The sequence below is a fragment of the Neophocaena asiaeorientalis genome, unplaced genomic scaffold (genome assembly GCF_003031525.2).
Source record: "Neophocaena asiaeorientalis asiaeorientalis breed wild unplaced genomic scaffold, Neophocaena_asiaeorientalis_V1.1 scaffold197, whole genome shotgun sequence".
Lineage (NCBI taxonomy): Eukaryota > Metazoa > Chordata > Mammalia > Artiodactyla > Phocoenidae > Neophocaena > Neophocaena asiaeorientalis.
The window spans coordinates 6,071,892-6,093,483 of record NW_020174703.1 but is presented as its reverse complement, the minus strand read 5'-3'; the positions used below and the strand labels follow the sequence as shown (position 1 = coordinate 6,093,483).

At 36.0% G+C, this 21,592-nt stretch overlaps 1 protein-coding gene across 3 annotated transcripts in view; it reads left to right on the top strand.

The window, feature by feature from the left end:
* ABI3BP (ABI family member 3 binding protein) overlaps positions 1-21,592 on the top strand; it is a 260,060-nt gene that overhangs the window by 112,322 nt on the left and 126,146 nt on the right. For all 3 annotated transcript variants that reach the window (XM_024759291.1, XM_024759292.1, XM_024759293.1), the window contains exons 5-10: positions 2-183; positions 739-794; positions 10,340-10,388; positions 11,331-11,402; positions 11,979-12,071; positions 19,911-19,988. In XM_024759291.1, the coding sequence (XP_024615059.1) occupies positions 2-183; positions 739-794; positions 10,340-10,388; positions 11,331-11,402; positions 11,979-12,071; positions 19,911-19,988 (530 nt within the window). The remainder of the gene's footprint in view (position 1; positions 184-738; positions 795-10,339; positions 10,389-11,330; positions 11,403-11,978; positions 12,072-19,910; positions 19,989-21,592) is intronic.

Below are 21,592 nucleotides of genomic sequence, written 5' to 3'. Positions count from 1 at the left end.
GATTTTATACAATTCGCTATAGAGAAAAGGATAAGGAAAAGAAATGGATTTTTCAACTCTGTCCGGCCACTGAAACAATTGTGGAAAATCTAAAGCCTGACACAGTTTATGAATTCGGAGTGAAAGACAATGTAGAAGGTGGAATTTGGAGTAAGATTTTTAATCACAAGACTATTGTTGGAAGTAAGTACCTAGAACTATTTGAGTGAGCTTTCTGTAATATTTTTTCCTAATTATCAAATTTTAAATTATTTTATTAGTTGTATAATAGGAAATGAGTTAATTCTCATTATCCATATTTATGAAAATACAAAAGTAAACAGAATTTGAGCATTGATATTTCAGAATCTTTTTTATAGTGAGTGTTTTTTTAAAAAAATGGTAAACTAATATTTGACAGTAGCAATCATTGATAACAATTTATTTGGCCATTGTCATATTTTAAATCAATCTCTGACCTATGAACACTAACTGAGCCAAAAATCAATAACGTGTACAAATGCTAAGTTAAAAAGCTGGGCCAGTGGAATTGAACGTGCAAAGACTTTATGGGGCTGGGCTTGCTTCCTATCATCCCTTGTTTCGAACATCATTGGAATCAGTGTTTGAAATGAGAGCAAATAAAATAATAGGCCCAAGTTAGAGCAGGAGGTGTAGTTGTCTTCATAATGACTAGTAAGAATTGATTTAGGGAAAAGAAGAATGAAAAGAATGTCATTTTCCTCTTGTTTTTGTCAGGTAAAAACAAAGTAAATGGGAAAATCCAAAGTACCTATGACCAAGTCCACACAGTGGTATGTACCAGCTTATTTTCGAGAATGTTCTTTTAAAAATGTGTGTGCATTATACTTTCATTTAAATAAGGGAGTAGTCCTGTTATGAGGTACTGAAACTGGATTAACTGCCTAGCTATAGGGTTTTGGGTCAAGTACATAATGTTTTAGGAATTAGTTTCTTTCTCAGAAAATGGAGGTGGAAGCATGAGACCAGATTATCTCTAATTTGTTTAAAGCTCTAAAATTCTGATATTCTGTATAGTTATCTAGTATTTCAGTATTCCAGGTATTTTGAGATTATTCTTATTATCTTCTGTCCTGTGGGTTGTTTTTTACTATAACATGTTTCAAGAGTGAATAAGTACATGCACTACTTAACCCTGTGATTGTTCAAACCTTTCCTCTATTTTCTATTATTTCCTACTTAAAAGAGCCAACCCTTTTCAAAATGATGAAGCAACTGGTTTGGTTTTGTAACATGCCCAGCTTCTATTCAGTGCAGTAAACGTTTGTATATTTTATGTGCCCAGCATTTTCCCCGTCTAGAACTCTTTTCTCTCTCACCTTAGGAGCTCAGTCCCTTGTTCTCCTCTCCCTCCACTTTTCAAAATCTGTTCTCAGGAAGCATTATATCAGTTCCATACTACCTGTTATAAATGTAAGCCATTGTTAGAACCATCACAAAGACACTTGCCATTGAAATCACATGCCTAATTATAAAGTAAAGAACATTACGTCATAGAGCAGGTAGAGAAGGCACTTTGGTGAGAAAAGGGGAATTTGATGCTGGCTTTGGTCTATGTATTGGGAGTATCCAGCCAGGGAAATATTCTACAGTCAATTGAACATGCTAAGACTCTATTCAGGGTTGCAAATTTGTTCTTTTCAATGTGTGCATGATGTTTGTGGATAGATGGTTTTTTATGTCTATTGAATAGTCCACAGAATAACCCACTGTTCATGTAGCCCAGTGGGGGAAAAATGGTAGTACATACCTCAGTGAATAAAAATATGCAAGATTCTTTTCATTGACAGAAAATGGGTTTGGATAAAATAGAACTGAGAATTACTGCTGATAAAGGAAATGTTTCTTTGGTTTGAACTGGCAGAAAAGTGTGTATATTGGAAAATTATTGTCATGATTATTAAATTATTGTGACTGCCCAGGAAAGTATTCTGGTATATTTAAAATCAAAATATAAGAAAGGAGATTGTAGGTAAATTCTGAGGCCTGGATTGATTGATTCATTTATTTTCTTTCTCTCTTGCCTCCATCTCTTCTCTCTCCCTCTCTCTTTCTCTGTTTGGTTTTGACTATTTTCCTAATTATCTGATATTTAAAGATTTATAATGTATAAAAATGAGAAAAGAAAAATTAACAAAATTACCTATAACACTGCCAAATAAAGACCAGTAGAGAACCATTTACGGTCTACTGTTAAAACTTTAGAACATTGTATTTTTTTTCAAGTATGTTTTCATTATAAAATTAAAATCATGCTATATGTGCAATTTTATATCTCATTCTTTTCACTTAGCCAAAATATGGCCTAGCATAGTTCATGTCATTAAGTACTTTTCATATACATAGTTTCAATTGCTGTGTATTACATAATCTAAGTACACTATCAGCTACTCAATCTGTTTCCAATTTGTAGACATTTAAGTTATTTCTAACAGTTTAATTATAAGTCATATTATGATCATAAATCTTTGTTCACATTTCTGATTGTTTCCTTAAAGTAGATGCTTAGAAGAGGAATTAACAGTTTAGAGTTTTAACATTTTTCTAAACTTTCTAATGTGTTTGGTCAACTTTCTTTCCAGAAAGGTTTTACCAATTTACAATCTTGTTGGCAATGGGTCAGAGTTATCTTTCTGTAGTACTCTGATTTTCAACATTATGTATTTCCATCCCTAAAATTTTGGCTAGTATAATAGTATAAAATGGTTTTTAAATTTCTATTTCTGATTGCTGATAAAGCAGCACTTTCTTCACTTATTTATTAGCCATTTGTATTTTCCATTTAATGACCTTTAGTTTCAGTTCTTTGTTTATTGGGCATCTCATGGTTTTTTTTATTGAATAGTTTAAAGACTTTAAAGAGCAAAGACTCTGTGATATCATCTAGAAACATTATTTGCACATTCGTTATCAGTTTTCTTTATGGGAATTTGTGAAATAGGCAAGTCTTAATTTGCTTAATCAACTTATTTGTCTTTTCCATTGTCATATCTCCAATTGCCTTATATTTTAGAAAGCCCTTCCCTATCCAGAGATCAGATAAATATTTCTCTCTTTTTTTGTCTTATAAGTGGTTTGATTTTGTAGTAATTAAACTCTAACCTATGTGGATTTTATTTTGCTATATCATATGTAGTAAGGTCCTATATTGATGAGGTTATATACTTTTCCCAGATAATTAACCAATTGGCTTAGCACCAAGTATTGAATTCTGCCATTCCCTAAGGTCCCTTTGTCTTTGTCTCTCTTAAATCCAATCACAGGGAATAGAGTTGCTCTTCCATTCTCTTCTAGAACAATCCTCGCTGTTGTTATGAGTGGTTTCCTAGGAAGCACATCTTATCTCCATCCTCTTGGCTGTCCTGCTTTATCTTACGTGTGACTCAATGTCGTTTGTTTCATTCCTTCTCAGCAATCATATCTCAATAATTTGTATTTCTTTTGGCAGAATATTTCATTTAGGGTGAGTTACTCAGCAGGATTGGGAAAGATGATTGACAGTTTATTTCCAAGAAATTTAATTTATTTTCCACATCATAAATAGCCATGGCAAGAAGGTCCAGTTAGAAACTTCCTGCACCTGTGACACAGAGCCAGATATTTTATCACTTCAAGCTGTGAGGCAGATTACCCCAAACTCCAGCCAGCTCTAACGAGTTGTGCTCTGAAACTCTTGGGTATTTCCAAAGGAAAAGTCGAATTAACTGAAAAGGTATTTTAAGGCTTCTCTGTAAGCCTTTCTTCATTGTTACCTTCTAGATAGCAGAAAAAATGTTTCCCAAACTGCCTTCTGTGCATTTGGATAGCTCTGGAACATGGGAAAGTTGAAAAGGAACCAGCTGGGATAGACTTTGACCATCTTATATAATCATTTAGAATTGATTCTGAAAGTTGATTTGATCCTTTAGAGGTATATTTTAATATTTTAAGTCGATATCAATCCAATGTTTACCCACCTCTTCTCTGAGACTGATCTTAGAAGGCAGTATTTCAAGAGATATGAAATTAATTCCAGAGTTTTAAGTAAAAGATACATTGAAAAATGTTTTTATTCATATATGCATGCTTATACCTAAAACTTAAATGCAGCAGAAACTCCTTCACACCTTCTGAAAAGAGATTGGAAATGTGAAAAACAATTTGAACTTGAGGCGATCCATTTTTAACAGATAAATAATATTTAGATTAAAAATTTGAATGTTAAATACAGCCCCATCTTAAGCATCTTGTTACATTATATATTGTAATTCATGTATCTAAGCATGTGTTCTGCAGGCAAGTCCCAGTACACTTGTGCCAGAGGACACATAGCAGGGGTCTTTTCTGATAGGTTAGTGCCTTCCTTCTACTGCTTGTTAAATACTTTCAATATCATCCCTGCCTACACCTCTAGAAAAATCAGAGAAAAGATGTATGCATAAACAATAACCCTGATTCTTCCCATATAAGTTGTATCACTTGAGATCTATGTAACTGCAGAAGAAAAAACAGATGATAATTTTGCTATTTTCTTCACGTTGAGAAGCAAGAACACTCTTTTTATCAAGGTGAAACCTAGTGTTTACTATTAGGTTCTTTTAAAAAAATTTTATTGGATTATAGTTGATTTACAATGTTGTGTTAGTTTCAGGTGTACAGCAAAGTGATTCAGTTATACATATACATATATTCATTCTTTTTCAGATTCTTTTTTCATGTAGGTTATCACAGAATATTGAGTAGAGTTCCCTGTGCTATACAGTAGGTCCTTATTGGTTTTCTATCTTACATATAGTAGTGTGTGTATGTTCATCCCAAGCTCCTGGTTTATTCCTACCCATCACATTTCCCCTTTGGTAACCATAAGTTTGTTTTCAATATCTGTAAGTCTTTCTGTTTTGTAAATAAGTTCATTAGGTTTTTTTTTTTTAAAGTTACTGTTTTTTTTTTTTTAATTAATTAATTTATTTTTGGCTGTGTTGGGTCTTCGTTTCTGTGCGAGGGCTTTCTCTAGTTGCGGCGAGCATGGGCCACTCTTCATCGCGGTGCACGGGCCTCTCACTGTCGCAGCCTCTCTTGTTGCGGAGCCCAGGCTCCAGACGCGCAGGCTCAGTTGTTGTGGCTCACAGGCCTAGTTGCTCCGTGGCATGTGGGATCTTCCCAGACCAGGGCTCGAACCTGTGTCCCCTGCATTGGCAGGCAGACTCTCAACCACTGTGCCACCAGGGAAGCCCCATTAGATTTTCTTATATAAAAAAATAAAGGAATGATGTCTAAAAGGACCTAACTTTAATACATTCTCTCTATATTTTAAAAACACTTAGTTATCTAACTAGTTCACTAACCAAACAATAAATTTTTGAAGTATGTAGCATTTATTAACAGATATTTTAAAATATAAGTTTAATTATTTAATTAATCCAAATCTCCTTAGAATAAGTGTTCCCCTAAAATATGACATCTATTTCCACCCTTCCATTATTTTCCATCAGAGATCCACCTACCTTTTTAAAAAGCCATCTCAGTCATTGGCAGAAAGAGAAGTGGTACCAATTTTTAAAGTGTAACAGTTAGCAGATGAGTGAATAGGGAAAAATACAGTGTGGTCCCCACCCGCACCCTAAGATTGTATGCAGTGAGTACATCAGGTGTCCTTCCATTCTTAGCAATCATCGTCCTAAGCAGAAACTTGAAAATTTTATGTCTTGGCCACTGATATCACCAAAGGTGTATGTCTGATTCCTCCCTAGCTGACTGGAAATAATGGAGACTTTCGCAAGAAGGATGTTAGATTCACTTTTAGTCAGATGTTAGATTGAATCAGTATATTTCATAACTTTCATCAGGACATCCAAAAAATGAATTAAAACCAGAATGTAACATGCCCAAGTTTTTCTCATGTTGTTTAGCACTTGAGTCTAAAGAGCTGAAATTTGATTTTGAGCAACCCTTAGCCACTCCCCAAATGGACAGTTCCTCTTTATCTCAGGGCCTAAGAATAAAGTTAAATCTACAATGGATATGCTGCTGCCACAAAAATATCAAATGGACAAACCTGTAAAGAGTAACTTGCAAAGAACAGCACCCTGATGTTACCACTACATTTATTAAAGCTAATTTTCAAAATATAATATCGGGACGAAGGTAGTGTGATGCAGGGTGAATCCAAAGTCTTTCATGTGGCTACTGCTGCTGTGGTTATTTCTAGATGAGTGTAGGTTTTCCCTGACCAGAACTGGAAAGCAAGCTGGACTGGCCCGCAGGGGCATTGCCTTTTACCACTTCAGCATCCTCTCCCCATTGAATCTCACCAACTGGATACTCAGCCACAGTGTCCCCAGAAAAATGGTAAAAATGATTTCCCTTAGCCAGTCACCCTGCTCAGGATACAGCACAACCTGGGTTCTTAAGGAATAGAATTTCTCAAAACTGAAAAAAATAATTAATCCCTTAAACGGTAGGAGGGAAATATGCTCACTTCCTGACATACAATAAACATTTAAAAAATAATTGCTGAAGGGTGGGATGAGAGCTGAGGAAGGAAGTGGTGATGGAGGTTTGCTGCAGGAATGGGGTCAGCAAGCAGCAGAGAAAAGAGAGCCAGGGAGGTAATGGCCTAAGAAAGAAAACCGGTACCAGGGTGGTGTCTGTGGGGAGCAGTAGTACTGTGCTGAGGCCACCCCAGCAAAACTGTCGCAGCATCTTGTAGGATGCAGGATTTTCACTACCGCGCTTCCCACCCCCACACCCGACACCAGCTACACTGAGACGTCTATACACGTTGATAGATGCTCATAACAGCAAACCTGTGACTGTAAGGAAAGGTTACTGGTTACTTTATAAACAACATCATACATGAAACAGTTCAATTGAAATTGAGTTGTAATTGGTTACATACTCTTAACTTGGAAATTATCATAATATTTTATTTCTCAGTAAGTCCAGGTTACAGATGTTTCCCTACATTTTTGTAAAAAGACACAGGGAAAGAATTCATAGTGTGGATTTCTTACTGGGGATTTTAGAGCCTTCAGCATTAAACACTTTGGGCAGAAGGATTTTCCTGATGCCCTTGACCTAGAGATTATCATACTAAGTGAAGTGAGCCAGACAAAGACAAATATCATATGATATCACTTATGTGTGGAATCTAAAAAAAAATGATGCAAATGAACTTCTATACAAAACAGAAATAGACCCACAGACATAGAACATAAATTTATGGTTACCAAAGGGGAAAGGGGAGGGGAGAGATAAATTAGGAGGTTGGAATTAACATATACATATTACTATGTATAAAATAGATAACCAACAAGGACCTGTAGAGCACAGGGAACTATACTCAATGTTATGTAATAACCTATAAGGGAAAAGAATCTGAAAAAGAATATATATATATATACATAGATATATGCACATACATGTATACATTCTTATATATATATAATCTGAATCACTTTGCTGTACACCTAAAACTAACACAACATAAATCAACTATATTTCAACTAAAAAAAAACCCTACTTACAGAGAGGGAGCTAGTACTTGCTCATTAGTCTTGGCGCATCTTTGGATTGTAGATTGGGCAAGAGAATAATTATAGGTCTAGAAAGAACTTGATTCTGCAGCTAAATGGTTTCCTTGTTTTTTGGCAGCACACGCTGCCCATATAGTCATGTCATCGTCTTAACAGAACACTGGTCTGTACCCATATAAGAACTCAAACAGACACTGTGTTCCATTCATGCCAAGAGTGGAATATTTTCCATTTGTTTTTGTCAAAAACTTGTTTAAAACAAATCCACAGGGAAGGAAATAAGAATTGCAATAATGCCGTTCAAAAGCAATCAGCACATCAACCCATAGGCGTTTCTGCTATAATGTGGTGTGTCTCTGAAAAACTTCACGCTCTGCCAAATATACACTACATGGCAGGACTCACTGGGCAAACAGCGGACCAGCCATTCAACAGTCTTTGGAACGGTAGACACAGTTCTGTCGAACGTGATTATTAGCGCCGGGAAGGACAGTGCGGCTCCGCGGGCCAGCGTCCCCTGTGGAACCGGAGGTTGCCGCAGCAGGGGTTAAGTGCTCAGGAATGATAGAGGACACGTGTGGCAACCCTTTCGCTGAAGCAGCACAGGTGGACATAAGGTGGACAAGGTGGACACACCAGTGCAGGGCCCTGGGCCTGCCTGTCCCTCTCTGGGGAAGGGTCCTGTGAGCAGGTACACTTATTTAATTTTCTTATGATAAATCCAGAGGTCTTCTGCCAGTGTGAACTCAAAGCTGACTTTTTTTTTTTTCTACTGATGGTTATACTTGCATTCCTGCTATTCCCCTCCCCTTGCCTGGGAAAAGTTGTGTATAAATTATATTTACATCATTCCTCTATTGACCAAGAGTGTATGAGCTATGCAGTACAGAAGCATATATAGTAGCTAAAAAGACTGCTGGTTAAAATAGCTTTTCCTAGTTATAAATGTAATTCACCCTTGTAAGGAACTTGGAAAATATAGAAAGGTACACAGAATAAAATATGAGATTATAAGAAATAGCTACTGTTAAAAAAAAAGAGCTATCTCCTTCTGGTCTTTTGTCTATACATATTTGTTATACAGTTACGCTATACTATGAATATAAATTTGTGTCCTTTGTATTTATACTGTACATATTTCCCACTTTAGTAAATAGATGTCAAAAATTTGAACCATAATTTATTTAACAAAACCTCTGCTTTGGAATGATGAGGTTGTTTCACATTGTGGTAATAAACACCCCTACACGTAAATGATGCCTGTATCTTTGATTACTTCCTTAGGCTAGACTGCTAAGTAGGAAATTACTGGGTGTTTTAGTCCATCAGGGCTGTTATAACAAAAATACCACAGACTGGGTGGCTTAAACAGTAAATTATTTCTCACAGTCCTGGAGCCTGTGAAGTCCAAGATCAAGGCACTGGAAGATTTGGTGTCTTGGGGAGAACTCACTTCTGGCTCACAGACAACCATCTCACATGGTGGAAGGGTGGAGGGAGTTCTCTGGCATAAGAGCACTAATCCCATTCAAGAGGGTGGAACCCTTATGTGTTATTTACTTCCCAAAGGCCCCACCTCCAAATGCCATCACATTGGGGATTAAGTTTCAACATGTGAATTTTGGGGGGGATACAAGCTTTCAGTCTATAGCGCTGGGCCAATATACAATACAAGAAGTATAGATACTTTTTAAAAATAATCTGATAAAAGTAAACTTTTATTTTTTGTGTTTTTTAAACATAAGGACTTTACTACAAGAAGGAAAATAGCCAACAGTAAATGTGGTATTGTGGCACTTCTTTATTATGGGCATATCGTTTATTAGAATGCAAACATGTTAGCGAGTCTCTTCTGTTCACAACTGTAAACACCTATGTGGTTAAGTACCTCATTCAGTATATCCTGGATTGTCAGCAGATCTAGTACATGGAGTATCTATACCATGCATACAGGTTAAATCAAGCATCAAAAAATGCATGTCATGCTTATGCCTTTACCTCAATCTAATTCTCTGTATATTTGCTGCCCTTCTCTTATCCTGTTCTGTGTCTCTCCCATGGCCGTCTTATCCCTGGCTCACAATCTCCAGTGATGACTCCACTGTAAAGTTAACACTAAATGTGCCCCTAGGTCAAGCCACTCTATGGCATCAAAACTTCCTGTGGGACGTCTGAGGCAACTTGGAAGAAGGGAGAATGCACAGTCCTCTGGGACCTGCCCTTCAATTTTGAGGTCCTCTGGGCATGAATATGTACAGAATAGTTAAAAGTACAGGCTTTGGAAGTAGAAATGTCTGGTTCTGAGTCCCAGCTCTGCCTTCATGGACAAGGAAATACGTGGCATCAGGAGTTCACGGCAGTTGTATCTGAAGTAGCAGGGCAGCAGTGGGGCATACTCAGACAATTGATGTTGATTGGTTTTAAAAGAATATGTAGCTTGAAATCTTTTTTTGAGAGGAAAGGTAAAGACAGAATTTGGCTGGTTTGCCTCTCAAATGAAGTGAAAATAAACTGGTATTCAATTCAGAGGATTTAATTCCTTTCCATTGCAGTTTCTAAGTAAATTAAACTAATGGGAGTTTTGAAGAAACTGTTTCTGTCAAATCTTTGGACACTTATGGGGAAAACCAAGTGAGCACAATAAAATAGAGGCAGATACATGTACTAAAGATCTTTTCAGCAGCTGTTAAACCTGTGTCATGGGGAACTTCACTAAAGACAAGGTCTGCTTCCAGTTTTTTTTACTTATTTATTTTTTTAAGTTAACAGTAACTCAAAAGCTGACTCTCTTCCTCTCTTTTCAGCCAGCCTATGTTCCAAAAAAGCTAATCCCAGTAACAATCATCAAGCAAGGTAATTTGTATGCGTCTGCTCTGGATATGTGTTTAGAACTATTTTAATATACTTTTTAAACTGAGATAATTAAACATAGCACATAGTTTTTCAATTTTTCTGATGATTTTCCAGAAAAAATTTGAAGAAATCAGTCTAGTAAATTAGAAGTTGACAGATAATTTTGACTCTTGTACTGTTAGGCCAGGTCTTGGCAAAGCACATTGGCTGGACAACCAGGGACAGAGCAACTCTAACAAGCATTAAGTTTTAAAATCCAATTAAATATATGTGGCTTTCTTCAGGATTAAGATAGCTTACATGTAGAAAATCATTAATAGGATATTTGGATTAATGAAATGATAATTATGATATAGAGGTCACTTTAAGGAAAGTAAAGAAATCCAGGTTTTAAGAGTTATGTTTTATTTCAGCATGCACTCATTTTTGTTTTGACTTTCAGTTTTTCAAATTATTTAAATGACTCCATTATTTCCAGAAAGTTTCTTGGTGGAAGAGATTGAGCGCTTAAAATAGTTATTCATTTTAAGGAAACACAATGTCCCAAGTGTATTCTTAAAACAGTGTCAGTCAGTATTGGAATCATCCAAAGATTCTTTGCTCTGAAAATGTACATTTCCTAAATCTCTTTATTTACTGAGTCAGTCTTTGCCTAATTTTGTGCTAGTTCTTTAACTTGGGTAGGCTGCAGAGAGTAGAGCTGAGAAAGGAAATTTTTAGCTAATTAGAATGGAACACTTTCATTATTTAAAGGCACAGGAATTAAGATAAGATGTGCCTTTTAGACCTTTCGTTGCCTGTGTAGCCAGCCCAATGAGTTCCTTTCTGTTAATTAAAAAGTTAGATCAGGGTTTCTCCACTGCAGATGGTGTCATGTTATTAGCTTCTTTCTGCTTCCTATTTTTTTTCCATTCACACTGTTATCTTTTGGTATTTCAACAGTGATTCAGAATGTTACTCACAGGGCCTCAACTAAATCCCCAGAAAAGACTCCCTCTGGAGGAACAATACTGGGTGAGTCTATCTTGAAATCTACACCTACATTAGTCAAGTCAGGCTCTTTTTTTTTTTTTGATAATAAGGCCTTATGGAATTTTGCACTGTGAGAAGGTCTGTTAAATTGATGTTGGTTCATTTACTTTCAGTATTTAGCATCCTGGCTTGTGACCATTCCAGGCTAGGATCCAAGAGATGCTACCTCTATCCTAGTGTGTTAGAGAAACAACTCTAACTTGTGCCTATTGGGCGTGATGGCTCCCCTCCTGCCTACCCCACAGGGCTGTTGCTGTTATGAGGGCGTCTTTGTCATTGAATTACTCTTTTAAAAGTTGTTATTAATAATGGTGTTTGTTCACACATTTTAAGCAACCATTTTACAATTTTTGAGTCTATGGATTAAAAGCCAGAATATTTGGTTGTTCAGTTTTGAATATGAAAAAGATTCTGCATAAAAGTTACTGTCATATTTTTTCCAACATTTTAAAGTTTGGGTTAAAATTGACTAAGCAAAATAAGCATTAAACTTCATGGTTTCTAATGCTCTGAACTTTGTGATGGGATGCATTTCCTTTTACTTCTGTTTTCTTTCAGTCCACCTTGTTATTCCAGGTCTTAATGAAACCACCATAAAACTTCCTACCTCCATAATGTTTGAGATTTCGGATGCAATCAAGACACAGTTAGGTAAGCAGCAAAGATCTATATGTGAACTTTGCAGTGACAGTACTAGCAGTGATGTTCCTAGGATATCCAGGGGATCTAGCAAATGAGCTGTTTGGGGATCTCAAAGTAAAAACTAAGGGACAGGCACGTGCACTGTTGATGGGAATATAAAATGGTACAATTGCTGTGGAAAACAGTATGACGATTCCTCAAAAAATTAAAAATAGAATTACCATATAATCCAGCAATTCCACTTCTGGGTGTATAACCAAAAGAACTGGGTGGGGAAAAGGTCTTAAAGAGATATTTGTACACTCATATTCATAGTAACTTTATTCACAATATCTAAAATGTGGAAACAATCCAAGTATCCATCAACAGATGAATTGATAAACAAGATGTGGTATATATATACAATGAAATATTATTCTGCCTTAAAAAGAAAAGGAAGGAAATTCTCACATTTGCTATAGTAGAAGTGGACCTTGAGGACGTAATGCTAAGTGTAATAAGCCAATCACAAAAGACAAAATGACTGTGTGATTCCACTTATATGATGTACCTAGAGTAGTCAGATTCATAGAGACAGAAAGTAGAATGGTGGCTGCCAGAGACTGGAGAAGGAGGAAAATAGGGAATTAGTGTTTAATGGTATGGAGTTTCAGTTTTACAAGATAAGGAGAGTTCTGGAGATGCATGGTGGTGATGGTTGCACAACAGTCTGAATGTATTTAATACTACTGAACTGTACACTTGAAAAATGATTAAGATTGTAAAGTTTTTGTTATGTATCTTTTACCACGATAAAAAAAAATTGGAAAAAAAGTAAAGGGTAGATAGGATGGAGTGTTGGAGTTATTCATATAAATCACATTCTATAGGGAAATAGTTATTTTATATTTATGAAAAAAGTGAATGATCAAATTAACCAAAATATACACATTTATACAGGTATAATTTTCAAATGGAGTCATTGTTATAAATTACACTTATTATACTATACTATCAAGGGGCCACTAGAGGTCTTCAGTGGTAACTGAGGTAAGGGTCAGGTCTGTTAGAATTATTATTTATTTTGAGATTGATACTGCTTCCTACTTCTAGAAAGCACCTGATATGATTTTAGTGTTTAAAAAACATAAAACATAACAATTTGGGGAAAAAAGCAGCAAAATTCTGTAAAAGGAGTCCAGGAAACAATTGGGGTGGCCAGTGGGCTAAGCTAGTTGCTGCATTTGAGTATCACATTAGTCTGAATTCTCTCTATAGCAGAGGATCTCACCCTTGATGAAGCATCGGAAGCCGTGGCGGGCTTGTTACACCCAGGCTGCTGGACTCACCCCCAGGATACTGATCCCGTAGGTCTAGGGTGGGGCCTGAGAATTTGCATTTCTACCCAGTACTCAGGTGATACTGGTGCTCCTGGTCTGGAAGCCACACTTTGAGAACCACCCCCTGTAAAGTCTCTGGAGAATGTCTTGGGCCACTGATAAATATGGAAGAAGGTGGCATGATGTGGTGGAAATTGAACAAGACTTAAAAATGTAGAATATTTTTCTTGAACTAGGCAATGGCTAAGAACTTCAGCACTTATATACTTGAATCTTCACATTTTATGGGTGTGGAAACGGGCCCAAGCCCCTGTTTGGCAACATTTATTCAACAAATATTTATTAAGCATTACTCGGGGCCAGAACTGCAAGTGGCTCGGGACATAATTGTGATTTACACAGGCACGGGACCCACCCACACAGGAACCTCAGACTTAATTTCTCCTCCCTCATTGAAGGTCTGACCTGTTTGCTTGTTTGATGTTAAGCAATCAGATTGTAACATTTCTAAAAGGTAAACCTTTACGTTCTCCTTAGCTGTTAGTTTGAGAACTCCTGGAAGAAGGAGGAGCAAAGCCTTAATAAGTGGGTAGAAAAGCATAATTAGTGGACTTAGAATTTTGAAAAATTTTCAAAATCTATGCATCACCATTTTATTAAGATATGAACATATTTGCCCATAAATCTTTGTGATTTTGTGCAGTTGTTACATTTTTACTGTAAAACATTCATACCTGTTAGTCCTATGGTGAGTTACTTCCAAGAATGTAGACAAGTGATTCTAGGCTTTATTTCTTTAATTTGTCCATCAGACTTGATCACCTCCTGTTTATCTGTAAACCCTGAGACTCAACTCTACATCATCTAAATGCTGTGCTAAAAGCCAGGAAGCTTCCATATTAAATTCCCTAAGTGAACCTGTGTTTAGAACCAGAGCTCAGGACTCTTGCACTCACCTGTTCTCTGCCCAGAGCCTATTAATACTTAGCCCCGTGCCTGGGAAAGACTTGCTTGTTCTTCTTTCTCGAGATAGTTGCTTTAGGTGTAAGGACAGGTTGTTTATCTGAGATTTTTCTTGTCTCTTGAGGTAAGATTGTATTGCTATAAACTTCCCTCTTAGAGCATCTTTTGTTGTGTCCCATAGGTTTTGGATCGTCGTGCTTTCATTTCCATTTGTCGCTAGGTATTTTTTGATTTCCCTTTATTTCTTCAGTGATCCACTGGTTATTTAGTAACATTGTTTAGCCTCCATGTGTTTGTGTTTTTTACAGTTTTTTTTTTCCTGTAATTGATTTTTAATCTCCTAGCGCTGTGGTCAGAAAAGATGCTTGATATGATTTCAATTTTCTTAAATTTACTGAGGTTTGGGTTGTGACCCAAGATTTGATCTATCCTGGAGAATGTTCTGTGTGCACTTGAGAAGAAAATGTATTCTGCTGCTTTCAGATGGAATGTCCTATAAATATCAATTAAGTCTATCTTTTACAATGTATCATTTAAGCCTTGTGTTTCCTTATTAATTTACTGTCTGGATGATCTGTCCATTGGTGTAATTGGGGTGTTAAATTCCCCACTATTTTTGTGTTATTGTCAATTTCCCCTTTCATGGCTGTTAGCATTTGCCTTATATACTGAGGTGCCCCTATGTTGGGTGCGTATATATTTACGATTGTTGTATCTTCTTGGATTGTTCCCTTGATTGTTATGTAGTGTCCTTCCTTGTCTCTTGTAATAGCCTTTATTTTAAAGTCTATTTTGTCTGATATGAGTATTGCTACTCCAGCTTTCTGTTGATTTCCATTTGTGTGGAATACCTTTCTCCATCCCCTCACTTTCAGTCTGTATGTGTCCCTGGGTCTGAAGTGGGTCTCTTGTAGACAGCATATATATGGGTCTTGTTTTCATATCCATTCAGCCAGTCTGTGTCTTTTGGTTGAAGCAGTTAATCCAATTACATTTATGGTAATTATCAATATGTGTATTCCTATTGCCATTTTCTTAATTGTTTTGGGTTTGTTTATGTAGGTCTTTTTTCTTCCCTTCCTTTTTTCTTCTCTTGTGGTTTGATGACCATATTAGTGTTGTATTTGGGTAGGTTTTTCTTCTTTGTGTGTGTATCTATTGTAGTTTTTTGGTTTGCATTTCCCATGAGGTTTTGATAAAGCAGTCTATATATATATACAAGGTTGTTTTAAGTTGCTGGTCTCTTAATTTCAAACGCAATTCTGATTTCCTGCATTTGTACTCTCCTCACGGTTGCTGGTTTTGATATCATGTTTGCTTATGAATTCCTGCTTTTACTGTATGTTTGTCTTTACCAGTGAGCTTTCCTATTTGTGATTTTCTTGTTTCTAGTTTTGGCCTCTTGGGAAAGAGTTGTTCAGAAGGAGAAAAAAAGGAAGGAGCTGGCCAGTCTCTTACTGATTTGGTCCCTAATCTGTTCATCAGAATTCAAAAACCAGGATTTGTGAAGGAGACCGAAAATGAGCAGAGTTTTTCCCCCACCACTGCTCTCATTTTTTTTTTTTTTTGGAATGTAGTTGATTTACAGTGTTGTGTTAGTTTCAGGTATACAGCATAGTGAATTAGTTATACATATATATATATATGTCCACTCATTTTTAGATTCTTTTTCCATATAGGCCATTATAGAGTATTGAGTAGAGTTCCCTGTGCTATACAGTATGTTCTTATTAGTTATCTATTTTATATATAGTAGTGTGTATTTGTCAATCCCAATCTCCCAATTTATCCCTCCACCTCCCTTATCCCCTGGTAACCACAAGTGTGTTTTCTACATCTGTGACTCTACTAGTGTTTTGTAAATAAGTTCATTTGTACCCTTTTTTAGATCCACATATAAGCAATATCATATTTGTCTTTCTGTGTCTGACTTATGTCACTCAGTATGACAATCTCTAGGTCCATCCACATTGCTGCACATGGCATTATTTTGTTCTTTTTTATGGCTAATATTCCATTGTATATATATACCACATTTTCTTTATCCATTCCTCTGTTGATGGACATTTAGGTTGCTTCCATGTCCTGGCTATTGTAAATAGTGCTGCAATGAACATTGGGGTGCCTGTATCTTTTTGAATTCTGTTTTTCTCCGTGTATATGCCTAGGAGTGGGATTGCTGGGTCATATGGTAGTTCTACTTTTAGTTCTTTAAGGGACCTCCATATTGTTCTCAATAGTGGCTGTACCAATTTACATTCCCACCATCAGTGTAGTAGGGTTCCCTTTTCTCCACACCCTCTCCAGCACTTATTGTTTGTAGATTTTTTGACGATGGCCATTCTGACAGGTGTGACTGATACCTCATTGTAGTTTTAATTTGCATTTCTCTAATAATTAGTGATGTCAAGCATCATTTCATGTGCTTTTTGGCCATCTGTATGTCGTCTTTCAAGAAATGTCACTGTTGAACTGAAATGTGTTTTGTTCCTTAGTTCTTGGTTTTAAGGACTATTTCCTAAATTTTTTGTTTTGTTTTGTTTTTCCAAAGTTCCACCTGCTATCTTAATATCAGTTCAAGCTTTTCATTTTCTTTAATTTAGAGAATTAAACAGTTGATTGTTTGGTTTGCTTTGCTTTTTGCTTTTGTTATTCTGATACGAATCACTGAAACTTCAGGATTAAGTGTGATTTTAATGAAGACAAATTAAAATGCAGATAGTATATGTATTTTAAAACTTATTTCTAGGGAAGCACCTATCTTAAATTGAATACATGGTGAATTTCTTACACATTGAAGAGACTGATAGGCAGTATGTTTGAAGATGTCCAGTAAACCCACTGAATGTACCATTTTAGACTATGTTACAAACTACATTTTAGATTTACTGGTTTTTATGAAGGGTGTGAGCATAAACAGTTCTTTATACCAATGAAGGAGAAATAAACTTTCCTGAAGTTATTTATCACTGCAATTCAGAAAAGTCCTGTGCAAGAGGTTAAATCCTAAAAATAATATCCTCATTCCAGCAGGACCCAATGTGGGACATCAAGAAATTAATAGCTTTTGTTCTAAGAACACATGGTATGAATAATGAGAGAAATAAACAAGAAAGCTAGTAATACACACACCTCCTGGGGACAAGAAAAGGGTTTGCCAAAGCCAAGACTTAGCCTGCCAATAATGAAAGGAAACAACTGTGTTGAAAAACAGTAAGAAGAATCAGAGAGGAAAAGGAATTTCCTGGGGTTTAGGTCGTGTTCTAATGGCATTTTACTCTGCTGTTGCCAAGACCAGTTGTACATAGATAGTGTAGGTGAATGCTCATGGCTTGATAGGAGTCACAGAGAGTCCCCATTCAAGTTCTTTCCCTTCAATCAATTTCTCTCACACCGGAAGAGCCATGTTTAGAAATACGGTATGCCTCTATAAGGAATTAGTGATGGGTAGAGAATACAAATACCTCTTGGGAAGGTAGTGTACTGTTTTTCTTCATTAGCAGCCTAATTTTAGGTTAATGGTATTACCCCGTAAGGGCATGCATAAGGAGCTAAAGCAAAGCAATTCAGAGCATTGCCTGAAAGTCTAGAATCTGGAGGTTAAAATAAATAAATAATTTTTAAAAATAAATAAATACACAGTCCTAGTCAGCCAGGGAAACACCAAGAGTGTAGGATATTACACAGGAGGGAAAGGATTAGCAAAAATAATCCTGAAGGAGGAGAGGACACTGAAAAAGAAGAGATCATTGAAAAAAATTACATTAAAAAAAAAAACTTCCTGTGGTACATGCTGAAAATAACAGGACTAGAGCTCATCAGAATTTGTAATCTGAACATTTTTTCCTGTGCTGACACTCACAGTGGTTCTAAACCAAAGCTGTGACTACAAAAGAAGAAGGAAAAGAAATGTTGATGAGATTTAGAAATCTAAAAAATAGAATTTATCATAAAATTATACTGGATCTGTTTATTTTTTTAGTTATTCCAGAAAGAGTCCCTTCTCTTTATGTCCTGCTAAATTAATTTGAACAATGGTATTAAACATTTCTGTTGTACAAACATGCTGTACAGCTTCATGAGCACAGCAATTCAGAACACACACTTGACTGATAGCTATGGCAAGTACACTAGCACTTGTGACGCCTATTTCCAGCATCTCAAATCACTCCTGAAAATCATAAGCTCGAGGAATCTATCATATACTTCCATAATACAGGTTGAAAATTGATTTGCTTCCATGATCTTTGTGAAAGGGATGACTTTATAATTGTCTTTAAGTCCATCTGAAGTAAATGAATATTTTGTGCCCATGTTAACTGAAAAGAAGAAAATGGTCTTTACAACAGTGATGTGAACTATAGGAAGAAGTTACAAAATTTACATCCTCAAAGAACTTTGAGAGAACAGATTAGATCAGTAGTTCTCAACAGAGGTCAATTTTGTCCCCTCCCCAGGATATTTGGCAGTGTCTGGAGACATTTTTGGTTGTCACAGCTGTGGAAGGGTGGAATCCAGTGAGTAAAGGCCAGAGATGCTGCTAAATATCCTACATTTCACAGGAAAGGCCCCCATAAAAACAATTGTCCAGCCCAAAATGTCAGTAGTGCCAAAGCTGAGAAACCCAAGAAGTTCCTTACAGCCTTAGGACTCTTAAAAAATCCCATCTGATTATAATCAGTTCAAGGAGACATGATCAGGGTATCTCAAAGATGAATGAATTCTTTCATGCCACTAGACTGTTTCAAAATATTATAAGTAGGTCACTGATTCAGTGTGCTAAATAGCTGAATCAAGTTAATCCTAAGTGCATTTTGGAGAATATGGAGAATATCTTAATCATTGGGCAATTCTGGTACAGAAATGTGCTTTCTTTGAAAAGGAATGCCTAAATTTTAGAAGAAAGTTTCCTGAATAATTGTCAGAACAGAAAAGAAATAGAATAAAAAAACAGACTTCATTTTTTTACACTGAATTCCCACACAGACCCAAAGAAAATATCTATGTTAACATGAGGTTCAAATAAATAACTGTTGGTATTTTTTCCTAACCACAAATATCTTCAAATAACTTAGTCTCCTATGTGTGTTATTCATGTTTTTCTAAAACTTTAGAGCCATAGCCTATTATATTTTTTACCATGCATAATAACAGATAATTTCTATTCATTGATTTTTTTTAAAAAAAATTAGGAGTAATTGAATATAAAATTCCAGGGAGCATTTGCTATGCCTTACAACATGTGCCTTCAAGAAACTCTGTTTATGAGTCAGAATGACTTGAGAGGTATCCAAGTACTGGGTTGTGATATTTTCCCTCATTCCAGTGCCAACTTAGATCTTAAAGAATTACCTAGGGTTAATGAGAAAGAATTCTGAAGACTGTCACTACTAATACTAATCCCTGGTAGAAATGCACAATAAATTTATGGACTGCCTGGTGGGAAGGGATAAGAGCAGAATAGATTTCTTGTAATAGTCTGTTGCTTGATTGTTTTGAGGGAATTATATTTGGATACTCTATTATGAGGAAGTGAGATAAATTGTTTATTTTCTGAATTTTTTAGCTAAGAATGAAACCTTGGCACTACCTGCTGAATCTAAAACACCAGAGATAGAAAAAATCCCAGCACAGCCCGTAACAGGTAATGAGATCCCTACGTTATTAACTTTGAGAAAATAAATAATGTATTTTCAAGTAGTAACTGATTGACAAGCCTGTATTTTTTTTTCAGTGAAGAGCCAGTAGGAAATTCATTTTGATCATAAGCACACAACAGTAGGAGATTCTGGGTCTTTAATGTTTGGAAAAACAGCAGATGCAAATGAACCATTGAATTCTATAACTGATATGTAATATGGAAGATGTATCTTTCACTTTAAGTGAAAGTTGTTACCGCAACATTCTGAAATATTTTTATACTAGGATGTAACACCATGGTTTGGGTGCTTTCCTTTTATAAGAAGACACGAGAGCATTTTTTCATTTCTTCACTTTCACAAGTGATTGGTTTAGCAAAACGCCATTATCCCTCATAAATCCATAGTTTAATATCTATGAAAATACCTTGGAATCATTTAGTAACAATGTCTCTTGAAGATTAACAATGCTCATGTAGAAAATACCTAATAGTTCCATAAAAATTCTTTAAAGAATAAACGCAGTATGCATTTTCCCCAGTTTATCAACCATTACTAACAAACATTCAGCATGTCTTATGTGAATGAACTGCCCAAGTCCAGCCCACTGGGGACATGTTATTCTCTGAACTACAGAGTTTTTGCCAGAGCAATACCACTTCATCCAGAGCTCTGTGAAACAAATATCTGGCAAGAATTCCTCCAAATCTACATTTAGCAAAGTAACGCCAATCTAAAGTGAATTTCTTAACCCATAAAATTGCCATAAATTGAAATATCAGTGATATTTACCTTCTACTAAACTCTTGGACTCCTAACTAGTCCAAAGAAAATAAAGATTGGTGGGGAAATAAAATGGCTTGATTTCAAGAAACCTATTCAAGTAGAAATATTTCTGACAGAGTAAGAAGTACTTGGTCCTACCTAAAGGTGAGAAATGGACCTTCCATCCCCCACCTTCATGGGAGTTGGAACAAGGGTAGACTCTGATGCTGGAATAAGCTATTTGAATGAAATTCCTAGGTAGTTTTCTGATTTCAATATAATTAGCCAATACCAAGAAAAGTATTCCCAACTACACTTCTTCTCTTGGCATAGTATCTGATGGGAGAGTCAACGGAGTTCTTAGCTCTCTGCCAAACCTTCCTCAGGATTTTCCACTTCAGAAACACTTAGGCAAACACCATAATTCATTATTCAGTGTCACTGTGTTTATTTCATATCCTTACCTACAGAATTCTGGAATTGTGTAGCTCACAATTCATTCCAAATCTCAACGATCCTGGTTCTTATTCCTCAAAAACTATTTACCCGAAGGTCATCTTTACCTTTGATCTAGCACTTGAAACAACCCTGTGACTGAGCATTTGAATCCTCATAATTTCAGCCCAGTTCCAAGCTTTGCATGTTGACTACAGTTTGGAAGAGAGAAGTCTTAAAAATGTAATAGTTCTAAATAAATCTTTTTGACCTGGGTCATTATGTTATCTGCCCATTTATTAACTTGTTTAATAAATATTTATCATGTGCTTGCTTACTATACCGCAGACTTTGTGCTAAGAAAAAAGGGCAGACCCAAAATTATGATTAAACTGATAAATGCTTCCAT